The sequence below is a fragment of the Amblyomma mixtum genome, chromosome 1, assembly GCF_055824585.1.
Source record: "Amblyomma mixtum isolate Tamu chromosome 1, ASM5582458v1, whole genome shotgun sequence".
Lineage (NCBI taxonomy): Eukaryota > Metazoa > Arthropoda > Arachnida > Ixodida > Ixodidae > Amblyomma > Amblyomma mixtum.
Genome location: NC_143012.1, coordinates 187014836 through 187027256, shown reverse-complemented (window position 1 = coordinate 187027256; position 12421 = coordinate 187014836). Strand labels below are relative to the sequence as shown.

Sequence of the window (12421 nt, the reverse complement as noted above, 5' to 3'; positions counted from 1 at the left end):
TCACGCCACCTAGCCGCCGCTACCGACGCTTTCCCAGCGTCAGCGCACCCTCGCGGCAGCAAAAGTTACTGAAGAGCAAACTTAATTGCAAAATTGAGGACGCTTCTTTTGCTTCATGTCGTTGAGTTTGAAACATAGTTTGTTAGCGAAATAAAACATTCTTCAAATTATTAACGGCGTGTTTATAGAAAAACTTTAGCATACGGTCCCTTATTGCGCAACTAAATGCTTCCTGGGTGGAACCCTACTATTAGACACCACAACCTCGCTGCTAATTGGTTGATTCCGCCGTCAACAACTCGCGGTGTCGTCATTTTGACGTCAGAGTCTCAAAATTGAGACAAAAACTCGTAATCGCGCCCAAGATATCACTTGCACGTTCATAACCGAACTCACTGGGCAGCCGAAGCTTTATCAACGCATTGAGAGGTAACGCGGTCGTTAAGAGCAAAAACCACACCGTCATCCTGCTCGCCGGGACCGGAGTCATGACGTCGGATTCAAAGTGATGTGGCTGGGGCCATGCCGGTGCTAGACGGGGATTGCCAAACGCGACAAGTCGAGCAAAGGCTGCATAGGGAAGAAGCCATAAACCCAGTGCACACATCAGCAGCTTATCGCGGACGGTGCTAGACGGCGCGCGCTGTACCAAAATTAGCCACAGGCCACGCGCTCCCGCGTTTCCTTCCGGCCCTATAGTAGTACCTTGTTACCGTTAGCGGCATACCGGGAGCCCGCATACCGCTGTCAGCAGACGCTGATTGGTCCCGGCTCTGCAGGAGCGCGCGTAGCTGTCGGGTACGTGGCGCCATCTGGCGACGTCAAGGAGATTTGCGCATGCATTTGCTGCGCCTCAGTGATTCGTGACTTCTCGTGTCCTAGTGTTGCTAGAACTATTGGTTCTAGCAACACTGTTTTGTCCTATGACGTCATGAAGCTTGTACTTGCGAGTTTGGCCTGTGGCGGCGATACCCGTATTTTGGTTCTTGCTCTTTTCTACGTTACAAGAGGTTTGTTGACAGTATGAATGGCGTTTTTGTAATCAGGAACTGGTATTCTGTCGATGCAAGTCAACTTCAATTTCTCCTCAGTGTCCCTTTAAAGGTGCCCTGCGACGTAGATAAAGCATGGGGTCTTTATTCTTTGTATGCAGAGTAAGGGACATTGTGAGTCCTGAACGCGCAATAAGATCACCGAAATCATAATATTTGATATTTTAATCTTCTCCAGAAATGCTCGTTTCGAGTCGATGGTGTCGCAACGCGGCGGCCATTTGCGGCAGCGGAAATGAGGTGGCATCCAGATAGGGCGCGGCCTTTCTCATCGGTTGGGCGCCCAGTTTGCATATTGTTCCTTTGTACTTGCGAAATGGATCCAAAATATTACGTCTCTGAGTACTGAAAGCTTTTCGGATGCCACAAAAACTGGAAAGAAGCAGGGAAAGCGAACAAAAACTAACAAGAATACAGCTAGGGGCGACACTTTCCATTCCACTTCAAACCTTCGTGGCAGCCAGCGCTGTTCAAAAAACGTTGGCTCAAACCAGAAAGCGCGCGCGTCGAGACCGGCCGTGACCATACCAAGGCGACAGCGAAAAAAAAGCCAGCCGACACACCTTGCCCAAAATTCTGAAGAGAAAGACCGGACAAGAGATGGGAGTCGTGTTTGGGGAGGAGGGGGGCTACTGCTGACAGCCTTCCAGTCCGACAAAAAAGAAACTTCGGGGAGCTTCCTTTGTTATTAGTCACCCCTGCCCTGACTACGGCGCCGCGTACACGGGGGGAAGACGCCGTCAAAATGCGCGGCTGTCTACAGCCCCAACAAAGCAACTGCATGCACGCTTCCGCTGTGTGCGCTAGGCGCGGTTCTGATTGGAAGCGCCCAATCTCGGTACTGGGTATAGTGATAGTATTCTAGTTCACTATAGTACTGGGTGAGTGATATGGGCGAGTGAAATGCGTTTTAGCCTGAGCTTTTCATTTTGAATTTTCAGAGTGGAATAACTTTCGTTTGCGTGCTCCGATTTCAATAATTCTTTTTGCTCCGGTCTCTGGAAAGCATGGCGAATCTATTTAATGATATTAACTGGTACTGAGGAAATCATCGCGGTGCCCCTTTAACGATGAAAAAATAGAAATACAAGAAAAGCCAAGACTATCCAGAATTGCGGCAACAAACAAGATGGCGACGGGCAGCGATGTAGCAAGTGATCACGTTTCCTTGTTTTGTTGCTTCGCTTGTAGCTATAACGAATTTTTCTCTGAAAACAGTGTTATAGCATGTAAAATAAAGTTGCAAGTACTTTTTATGCACTATACATATTTTGCCTTTGAAGTCGCTGCTGGCGAGGGCACGCCCTCAGCCCTCTAAGTGTGGTCCGTGAACGCACTCCCAGCGGAGTGCACTCTTCCGCAAGTGACACTCCACCTGAGTCGTTTAGATGTGGCAAAGTGTACTTACAGTGAGTGACACTCTCCGTAAGTGCACTTAATTTGCCCGCTTGACAGGGGTATAAGTGAAGAGTAGGATACATGAGCTCGCTTACCGGTGTTAAGCAGTCTTTATGCCATAGGCGACCCCACACTGAGCACACACTCCCGAAAGGGTTATTCGTGAAACGTCGATGACATTCACGAGTAGCTGAGTCAAATTCGCCAACTCTTGTGCATTCTGAACGGCGTTGGTCTTCCACGTCGCCAGTCTGCACGGTCATCCCGGCTGCAGGCAAAGATTTATCCCTTCTCTTCTTCAAACGTGCGGCTCGCTCTTCTTCAGTCTCTTCTGCACGCCGTTTTCTCCGGACCTCGTTTTCCTTCGGTTGTCGGGCAGCACGGCGAGGTCGTTCCTTTTCAAGCCGTTTCTCCCGCTCTTCAGCAGTCTCCTGGGCACGTCGTCGTCGCTTGGTTGCATTCCGCCGTTCACTCTGTGATTCCCCACCTGTTGATGTCGAATCTTGACTTAGTAAGGCGGACAGAAGCTCGCACGCGGCATCGCCATCAGACACGGTTTCTTCTCGAGAAGCAACACGCGCTCGTCTAGCGGCGTCTTGAGCGCGCCGTTTCGCACGCCGCTGTTCACGTTCTTCGTCTGTCTCTAGCAGCCGCTGTCGTTTCCTGGCTGCGGCAAGCCGACGCAGCTTTTCCCTCTCTTTCTCAGACGGCATAGCAACTGCCACGGCCGCTCGATCTCGAGCGGCCGTGCAACCATGTGCAACGGCTTCGCCGAGCGTGCCGGTTTTTTTATCCCCTCTTTCCCTCCCGCTTTCTCTCTCCACATCTGGCGAGAGCGCGAAACGGCGCGAGTACGCGCTCCGCTGCTCCGCGGCGACGGTCCTGCTTCCTGGCGGCGGCGCGCGGCTGTTGCTATGGCAACGCGCTCCATCTGCGTGACCCCGCTGCAGCGAAAGTCGAAACAAGGCTAGCGACGAACCGACGAGAGCGCGCGCCGCCGCCGCTTCTCCTCCATCTCTCCTCTCGGTATGCGATGCGCGGGTGGCGAGGTACGTGTTATGACACTGACTGTGAACATGAATCGTGAGCCGAGGTCATCAGGATACCACTGCGCTGTTGTTGGCTGCACCAACAACTATCGCAAGCGTAAAAAAATTGGCTGTGGCTTAGCTTGGTTAAGCGTGGTAATTGCGAAGCAATACGTGGTTCTATTGTACCCCTTGTGGTGATGCTCTGGTTATGCTTATGCTAGTAAGGCTATGGTGATACTCTTGGCAGTGCTATGTTTCTGCTATGTTTGGCATGGTTAAACACGCACAGACAAGAATGACGACAGAAGCCGTTCTGCAACCGGATTCAAGCGCGGTAGCCCTTCTGGCATCGGTGGGTATTTGTACCCATTTGAAACACTGTACAGAGGAATCTTTTCATCTCTAAGGTAATACTCTTGCATGTATTGCACACCACAGCACATCCTCCTCATTCCAATGCGGGAAAGCCATAAGCAATGTAGGAAACATGAGGGAACTCACCGGCCTAAGTTTGTCTCTGTGCCACACCGAACATGCATAGCCAAACGGATTGTTGGTAAAGCGTCTATTGAATTCACGTGTTGCCGCTTCAAACTCCTTCACTCTCCTTGCACGTTCTTCACGGCGCTGTGCCACAACACTTTCATCGATTTGAGTCCGGGTAGCTTGGGCGAGCGATTTTTCTCGTGTTTTCTTCAAACGTTCCTCTCGTTGCTCGGGTGTTTCTTCAGCATGCCGTTTTCTTCGCTTTTCATTCTGCCTCTCTCGATACGCACGTTCCTTCTCGAGTCGCTGCTGCTGCCGCTGTTCCGGAGTTTCTTGGGCACGTCGCTCCCGTCTGGCTGCGTTCCGACGTCCCGAACTATAGTAGTGCTGGAACGAGATGCACATTCAACACTGTCGGCCAAACGTATAACTTCCTCACTTGCTTCTGCCGTTGATTCTGCTGCCGAAGACGCTGAGCGTTTTTTTCGCCTGGCTGCATCTTGAGCTCGTCGCTTGGAAAGCCGTTCTTCTCGTTATTCTTCTGTCTCCGTAGCTCGCTGATGCTTTCTCTTTGCAACCTGCCGAAGCGTATAGGCTGGAGGCGGCATCTCATGGGCTTGACGAGAAGAACGCAGTCAGGCCGCGGCCGTGGCTATGCGCCGCGCAAGGCAATATGACGTCACATAGCGCGCAGCGCCCCTGGTGAGAGGTGAGGGAGTCAGGTCACGACCGTGGCTATGCGCCGCGCAAGGCAACGGTAGTCTAGCCACCCTAGCAACGGCGTGAGATGGGGCCCCGTTTTTAAGCAGATGGTATGACGTCACATAGCGCGCAGCGCCCCTGGTGAGAGGAGCGGGAGTCAGGCCGTGGCTATGCGCCGCCCAAGGCGACGGCGTGAGATGGGGCAGTTCTAGGTGGCATTGGATGGGGCCCCGTTTTTACACAGATGGTATGACGTCACCCAGCGAGGTCACGCGAAAGGTCAAGCGTGGCTACGCGGCCGCGGCACGGCACGGGCTGAGGTGGTAGCGAAAGTAGTATTGCTTCGCAATAAAATCAGAAGCTCCGAAACACCAATTTGCGACCCGTGCTGCACCGTGAACACCGTACTGCACCGTGGGCGCAGCACAAATGCGCGCGCGCATACCAGCATGGCGCTAGGGACAAGAACAGAACATAGACGGCGCCACCTCCCCAAAATGGCGGCGCCCCAGATCCGGCCTCCGCGATAAACACGCGCTTGCGGCGAACGTCAAACGATGACGCAAACGGAGAAAGAAAAGGAGACGCAGGAGGAGAAGCGAAGAATGCGCAGTAGCCGGCGCCGTGCGTGACGTCACTCGTGCTCCGACATACGCCGGCTCGGTAGCGCTCCCAACGCACGGCCGGTCTCGTTCGTGCCCTTTGGCGCGCAGTAAACAGCGCGTGCGTTTTCTGCCTTGGCTTCGTCCGAAATGGGACCATGGAATGGGAGATTCAGTTACTCAAATAACCACCCCGAGCAACGTTGCACTCCTTTATCGAAACGTTCTGCACTGCTATCGATTTGATCGCGGTGGAGTGCGCAGCCGAGAATATCCTCAGAGTGTTGTTTCTCGCGCAGCGAACCGCGCGCCCTATCAATTGTTTACATTTTCTGCCGTCGATTCAGCCGAAATGAGATCATGGCATGGGAGATTATACAAATTATAGGTATACTCAAACAACTGCCCCGACCCATGTTGCACTGCTTTATCGGAACTTTTTGTATTGCGATCGCTTCGATTGCGGTGCACACGGTGGAAACAGCATGCGCGAGCGAGCTCGCGGCACATCAGTTAACATCCTATTATAGGAGCGTTGTCTTCGACCGGCGTCTTCTGCCAAATCTGACAGGGGTATTAGTGGTACGACATACGTCTAGACGTGCGGCCGAGGCTTTATGTGAACGGATGGCAGTGTAATGCTGCCATAATATTGTAGAGGGCTAGCATGCGCCATGTGTGTTGATTCCCCCTTCCCCCCTCCTTTCTTCGGGCTAAGGAAGGGGGGCTTCGTCGTTGAGCGGGCCCCAGGGAGATATGTGGATGCGCGCGGTCTCATTAGGAGCGCCCATCTTTCTGTCGCCTTTGGTGTCGCCGCTGCAGAACCCGGAGAGCCCCCGGCGGCGGGGCTGCGAGGAGAGCGCAGAGCGGGCTCACCCAAGCCTCCCATTGTCCCCTTTTGGGGAAGGACGCGTGTATCTCGCCGCTCGGTCGCTTTGTGCCAGTGCACAAAGAACCAAGAGCATAAAAAGGTCAAGCCGCCGTTTCATCTTACGCCGACAGCTCACCGCGGTTTCACAAACGCCACTTGCGGCCCAATTAAGTTTCGGACGCTTCGTTCGGAGGTTCGACCGCTTTTCTTTTGAGAAGAGAACACTGCCGAACGAAGCGGGGTCCGGTGCGTCCGGATGAATGGGAGCTGTAAGCGGCGGTGCAGCTGGCTGGCGTCCGGGATAGCCCCGAGGCTCGACAACACGGGCTCAAGAAGCGGGCGCGCGCAGAAGACGCCGCCGCACAGAGCGAGCACTGCCACCTGCTTAATAGACCGATTTCACAAAGCATACTGCGCATGCGCGCGTTTACCGGAAGTAGCCAGCCGCCATCTTGGCTGTAGTCCTTCGTGGCGTCGTCTGCACGACAGCCTACATTACTTTGCGCCTTGAATGGCATTATACCCGGCCGTAGTAGCTTTCCGCCGTTTCGTTTATTGTGTTGAGCTCTATAAAGGAAACAGAGGCTCCACGGCGGAGTTTCGAGGGGTGCAAAGCTAATCGCGGTAGGAGCAGCGCAGAGAGGGTGGTCAGTTGCCGCATGAGGTGGAGTGGCCGCGGTGGCGACGCTGCGTTTGTTCCTCGAACCTTGCTTTGGAAAATGCTGCAGGTGGCGATAAAAACGCGCTTGACGGCCGCTTTCGTTAATTTTGTCAGCAGAACATCTGAACGCATAGCGATGCACGTGATTTAATTAACGTCTTCAGACAGTATTTACATATTTGCCACCTCATTTTGCTGTTTCAGTATTCGCTGTATTCATCTAGGCATTCGCTATAGACGTGTCACACAGCGTTTGTTGCCTTTATTTTTTCATCATAGCCCTTGATCAAAACCGGCCATGCGATTGTTTTTTCTTATTCACGTAAACACATACATGTATTTACGACGTGCTCGGCGGGTCACCAGCAGGAAAGGTGAGCGATTCGAGCGAGCTATGCTGTTTTTCTAAATGGAGATGTGACAAATGCTTGTGTTCAGTACAAAATGAGAAAAGGAGAAGCCAATCGGGAAGCTTTTGAGTGCGCCTAATTAGGGTTTAGTGGATTTTAATTTCGTGACGTATAGTTTTATTTTCATTATTGATACACTAATTACTTTTTTATTTAGGTTAATATAATCTTCTGCCAGGGCGTCTCCCGTACGACTCACTTTCGCTATTTTCTTAATACGAGTCTGAACAGGTTGACTGATTGGTAAACACTAGATGGCCTTTTTTATCCAAAACAACGGACAAAATGTGGGTGATATCCCGGCATAAATGGCATGTGGCTGTTACTGGACTACCATGTATACTCAACGACCAGTGAGCAACAAAACGTTGGAAATTATTCCACATTTCGACAGTTTTATAGCCCGCTTTCTCATTCCGTGAAATAGAGAAAGCATTATCGCTAGTATGGGAGCTCGAGACATCAGGAGTGAATACGTGCATCAAGCTAACATTGTGGATTCCTGAATATAACAATAAATCTAGCACACTTGTTGCCTTACAACCTTGCACCGGGCAGAAATCGCTGCAAAGAAGGCTTGACGATGCAGCACGAAGACAAATCCGATTGCCTTCTTTTTAACAATTTAGGGGACTGCCTTAAAGCTGAGAGCCGCGTAAAGGGCATTTAATACAGTTCAGAACTTAAAAATTTGCTATTTGTCATTGTCCGCTGATCAACAGGGACAGTACGGCTAAATGTGCTGAACAGCACTTCTTCAGCTGTCTCTCGTGAACAGCTTCTATGCAATGTCTTGGCTACTTTTTCTCTTCTAGAAAACGGAAAATCCGGGACGCTCTGCTTCGCACAGTTGTCGGAGCTCACGAAACTCCTCAGGTGAACGCACTTGTCCCGCAAATACAGCATTCACGCAGAGAAACACCGCGTGGCGACGCAAACAGGGCTGCTTCTCGCGCGTGCGCCACGCACCGCGCTGACGCGGCCGCCGGCCGGAGTACCACAACTCCCAGAGTGCATCGCGGCGGCGGTGGCGTAGCGCAACTGCTTGTGAAATCGGTCTATTGGGGACAGTGGCGGCCATCTCGACTTATGTCGCCGCCCAGACCCCGGAGGACAACTGGTGGCTTCGGCAGTCCATTGTGACCCGATTCTTATCGGAAAGTGGATCTGCGCTCCCGGGCGATGTTTGCAACAGGCGCAGCTGGGTTGGGGCCGACAATTGCCCTAGTGCCGGGAAGCGTCAAGGTCACGGGGACTGGGGAGACAAACGGACCCGTGGCAGTGTTTTGACATGTTGTTCTTATGTGTTTTGCTTTTTCTTTCCATAGGGGAGAGAGTTTGTTTACTACGGTGGAAGTGTGGGGCGGGGCACGTAACCTGGGGGGCCAATCCGCATGTGTGTGAATTCTCGGAATGTACGGTGTTTTAAGGGAAAATGATGCCCTTTTTACAATATGTACATTTGAGAGAGAGTTATGTGTCTTAAGGAAGTTGGAGGGCGGACCACGCGGCTAAAAACCAATCGTGTTAAGGGTTTGACACGATTGGATGCTGATGAATGTGGGCCGGGCCCATGTGTGTTTAAAACTGGGTCTCGGAGCCCGGAAGAGGGGTTCTGGGCTACGGAGATAGATGCAACGCATCTTCGGCTATGCCGAGTAGGGGCCTCCCCTAAATGTTAGCCAGTTCCATGTTGTTGTTGTGCTCACTGCTCAACCTGTATATATATGTAAACTATTGTATATAAAGCTTCAATTTATATCCCCTGCAAGTGCTCTGTTGTTTGCCAAGTATCATCTCCTATAGACCTTCAGCCTTCAAGTAATAACAAGCCGTCTCCGACGGGGCACCCCTGGTGCAGAAGAAAGAAGAGAAAAAGAACCTATTTGCTTCTTTTGGTAGAAGAAGAAGAGGCAAAACTTTACTGGCGCAGTCGACAGGATCCTGTTGCTATCAGAAGGAAGCACAGGAAACGGGGAAGGCAAAGAAGGGGAGACGTCCAGGCATCAACAAGTCGAACATCGGCGGTTCGGGAGGACAAGGTGCAGGCGGAGAGAAGCTGCAGCGGTCGAGGAAGCCAGGTCCCGTCATCGGAAGTCAACTGCCATCGTCTCCAGTGGAGCGGCGACAGTCGAGGACACCGACGGCAAGTGGCAGCTGATCGCGGCGGACAGCTTCAGGAGCAAGAGCGAGCAAGTGAGCGGCAAGGACCTCAGCGATCGTCCAGCGGCGCGTAAGGGCTTCCGGTCAGGAAAGCAGCGCGTCGAGGCGGAGACTCGACGATCACCTGCGGTTCAAAGCAAGGTGACGGCGACGGGCACCGGTAAAGCGGCGTGCGACAGCTCATCGCAGCGTGCGGAAAGTGGCTGTGGACGCGACCCCAAGGAGCCGGCCATGCGGAACGTCGCATCGAAACTGTGAGTTTCCTTGGTCGCATTGTTCACGCCCCTGTTCGTGTGTTTCGAGCCGTTAGGACAGTCGAGGGGTACGGAAGCGGTATGGAGGGCCATCTATGCCGACCCAAACTCAATGTGAGGGACCAATTGGAATTATTTAAGGCGCGCTTAGCGGACCTGCAGGCGCAAATTGCAGAGCAAAATGCTGGAAAGGCGCTGCCTCAGGATTGGGAGGTGGTAACAGCGAAGCTTGAGCAGCTAGGGCTCGAAGTGGCTAAGCTCAGGGAGTCTAGAAGTGCTAGTCAACTAGCCATACAGAACTGCTCCGAGTCCCGAGAGGTGAGGCCGTCTGCGGTGGAGGACAAATTGATATGCTTGTCCAGCGCAGGCCAAGAAAGAAGCAGGCAGGACGCTGTAAGCAGTCGGCCGGTAGGCAGAAACACCTCTTTTTCCGAAAAGACCGCAAAAAGCGCAGGAAGTGAGGACGAGGTTCCTGAGGGGCGCGAGAGTATCACAGATTTTCCGCCACTGCGGGCGGCTCGTAACGAAGGGGAGGAGCCAAATTCTGATGATCTGGGGGTAAGCGAGACCAAATTGACCGATAACAAACGGGACAGCGGTCAAATTGTTGCAGGCTTGATGGCGGAGGTTGTGACCTCCGACATGTCAAAAGAACGAGACGAAAACGGCCAGGCAGAAGCAAGAAGGGAGTCAGCTTATCGGGAAACTGAAATTTCAAGTGAAGGAAGCACCCTGATGGAACAGAGCGCCGCGGTATTAGAGGCAGTGATCGCGCACTCCGACGAGGAATCCGCTCAGATCAGCTCTACCCCAGATGAGGCCAGGGACGAGGGCACGAGTTCGGGAAGAAAAACCCGGTCTCTAGCAAGCTGCGAAAAAGAGGAGTCCGTTCGGCATGAAACGGCCAGCAACGAAAGACGGAAGATTGGCGAGCTAACGCCAGGAGGAGAGCTACCGCTGCGGCAACGGCACACTGTGCCGGGCATAGGGCAGGAAGTGCCCAGGAGCGTTACTGATGGCAAGAGCCTTTCTTCGGAGGCAGAGAATGAAGGTGGGCCTGCTGGGCCGACCAGGGGAAGTACCGCGCAGTTGTCGAACGCACCCAATGGGTGTCTGATCAGGTCAGGTGAGGACAGGGAGATGCGTAGGGACTGGCCGAAGGGCAAATTCGGGTCAGGTGACTGCGAGGAACCTCATGCCGTCTCAGACGAAGCCACGAAACCGGCAGGAGTAGATCAATCAGGGAGCGGCAATTTTAAGGTTAGCCCGTGCATTAAAGGTGCAGATGGCTCCAAGCGAGGCATAGTGCCAGGAGGCAGGTGCGTGGCTTTCACGCCGAAAGTCGGCGCGTGGAGCAATACGTTCCGTGCGGCAGTACGCCAAAGCAAGCGCAGCAAAACCGGCCGCAGTGGTATGGTTACTAGGCCGACCAGGGGCTATGCTCCTTACGCTTCGCGCGGTTTGTACTGGCACGCCGGAGAAAGCGTACCCTCAGGGGCATCACGTGCGCGGGGATTCGGACCCATCGCGGACCAGGATGTTTTCGATCCTGGAGGGCAGCAGCTTTTGAATTCTCGCCCCGTGGCGGCACCAGGCGCATGAGCTGAGTGACCGTTAGCCGTTAACCGTGTTCGTTGATAACACATCACGGCTCGAATGCACACCGGGACACTCGGTGCGACCAAGGAGGCTCACGCGGCCACTTGCGGACCTCATACGAGTGCTTCAGTTGCAAGTGTCTGTGTGTATGTGTGCTCGTTCGCGAGCAGGACGGGGCTGTGCATGCAGGTTTTACTGGTCGCGGCGCGACAGCCTGGACTTCTGTCAAGGCGCTGTATGTGAATGTGTGAAACGCGTACGCACGTGTGTGGCACTGACTGTAAGCACAGCCAATGGACCGGAACACCCGTACTACGACCACAGCATGCATGAAACGTTTTTACTTTTGAAGTGCGTGCTTAGTTTCGTTTTTGGGTTCGTTGTAGGTAAGCCACTAGCCCTTTTGTTTGTGTGTTTTATTCATCTAAGCGTGCTGCAACCCTTAGATGAATTTTGAGGGGGGCGTGTAGAGGGCTAGCATGCGCCATGTGTGTTGATTCCCCCTTCCCCCCTCCTTTCTTCGGGCTAAGGAAGGGGGGCTTCGTCGTTGAGCGGGCCCCAGGGAGATATGTGGATGCGCGCGGTCTCATTAGGAGCGCCCATCTTTCTGTCGCCTTTGGTGTCGCCGCTGCAGAACCCGGAGAGCCCCCGGCGGCGGGGCTGCGAGGAGAGCGCAGAGCGGGCTCACCCAAGCCTCCCATTGTCCCCTTTTGGGGAAGGACGCGTGTATCTCGCCGCTCGGTCGCTTTGTGCCAGTGCACAAAGAACCAAGAGCATAAAAAGGTCAAGCCGCCGTTTCATCTTACGCCGACAGCTCACCGCGGTTTCACAAACGCCACTTGCGGCCCAATTAAGTTTCGGACGCTTCGTTCGGAGGTTCGACCGCTTTTCTTTTGAGAAGAGAACACTGCCGAACGAAGCGGGGTCCGGTGCGTCCGGATGAATGGGAGCTGTAAGCGGCGGTGCAGCTGGCTGGCGTCCGGGATAGCCCCGAGGCTCGACAACACGGGCTCAAGAAGCGGGCGCGCGCAGAAGACGCCGCCGCACAGAGCGAGCACTGCCACCTGCTTAATTGGGGACAGTGGCGGCCATCTCGACTTATGTCGCCGCCCAGACCCCGGAGGACAACTGGTGGCTTCGGCAGTCCATTGTGACCCGATTCTTATCGGAAAGTGGATCTGCGCTCCAGGGC

The 12421-nt window shown here is 53.6% G+C and overlaps 2 protein-coding genes and 1 pseudogene across 2 annotated transcripts in view; all 3 read right to left on the bottom strand.

Moving 5' to 3' along the window:
• Window positions 1–12421, bottom strand: part of LOC149370244 (uncharacterized) — a 125044-nt gene that overhangs the window by 35745 nt on the left and 76878 nt on the right. The window lies entirely within an intron of this gene.
• On the bottom strand, window positions 532–3222 carry LOC149370250 (uncharacterized). Its single transcript, XM_089567625.1, has 3 exons — window positions 2532–3222; window positions 1616–1628; window positions 532–570 (listed from the first exon to the last, which is right to left on the bottom strand). Exons 1-3 carry the CDS (start codon window positions 3161–3163, stop codon window positions 532–534), a joined length of 684 nt encoding a protein of 227 aa, XP_089423751.1. The 5' UTR covers window positions 3164–3222.
• On the bottom strand, window positions 3301–5543 carry LOC149370249 (uncharacterized; annotated as a pseudogene).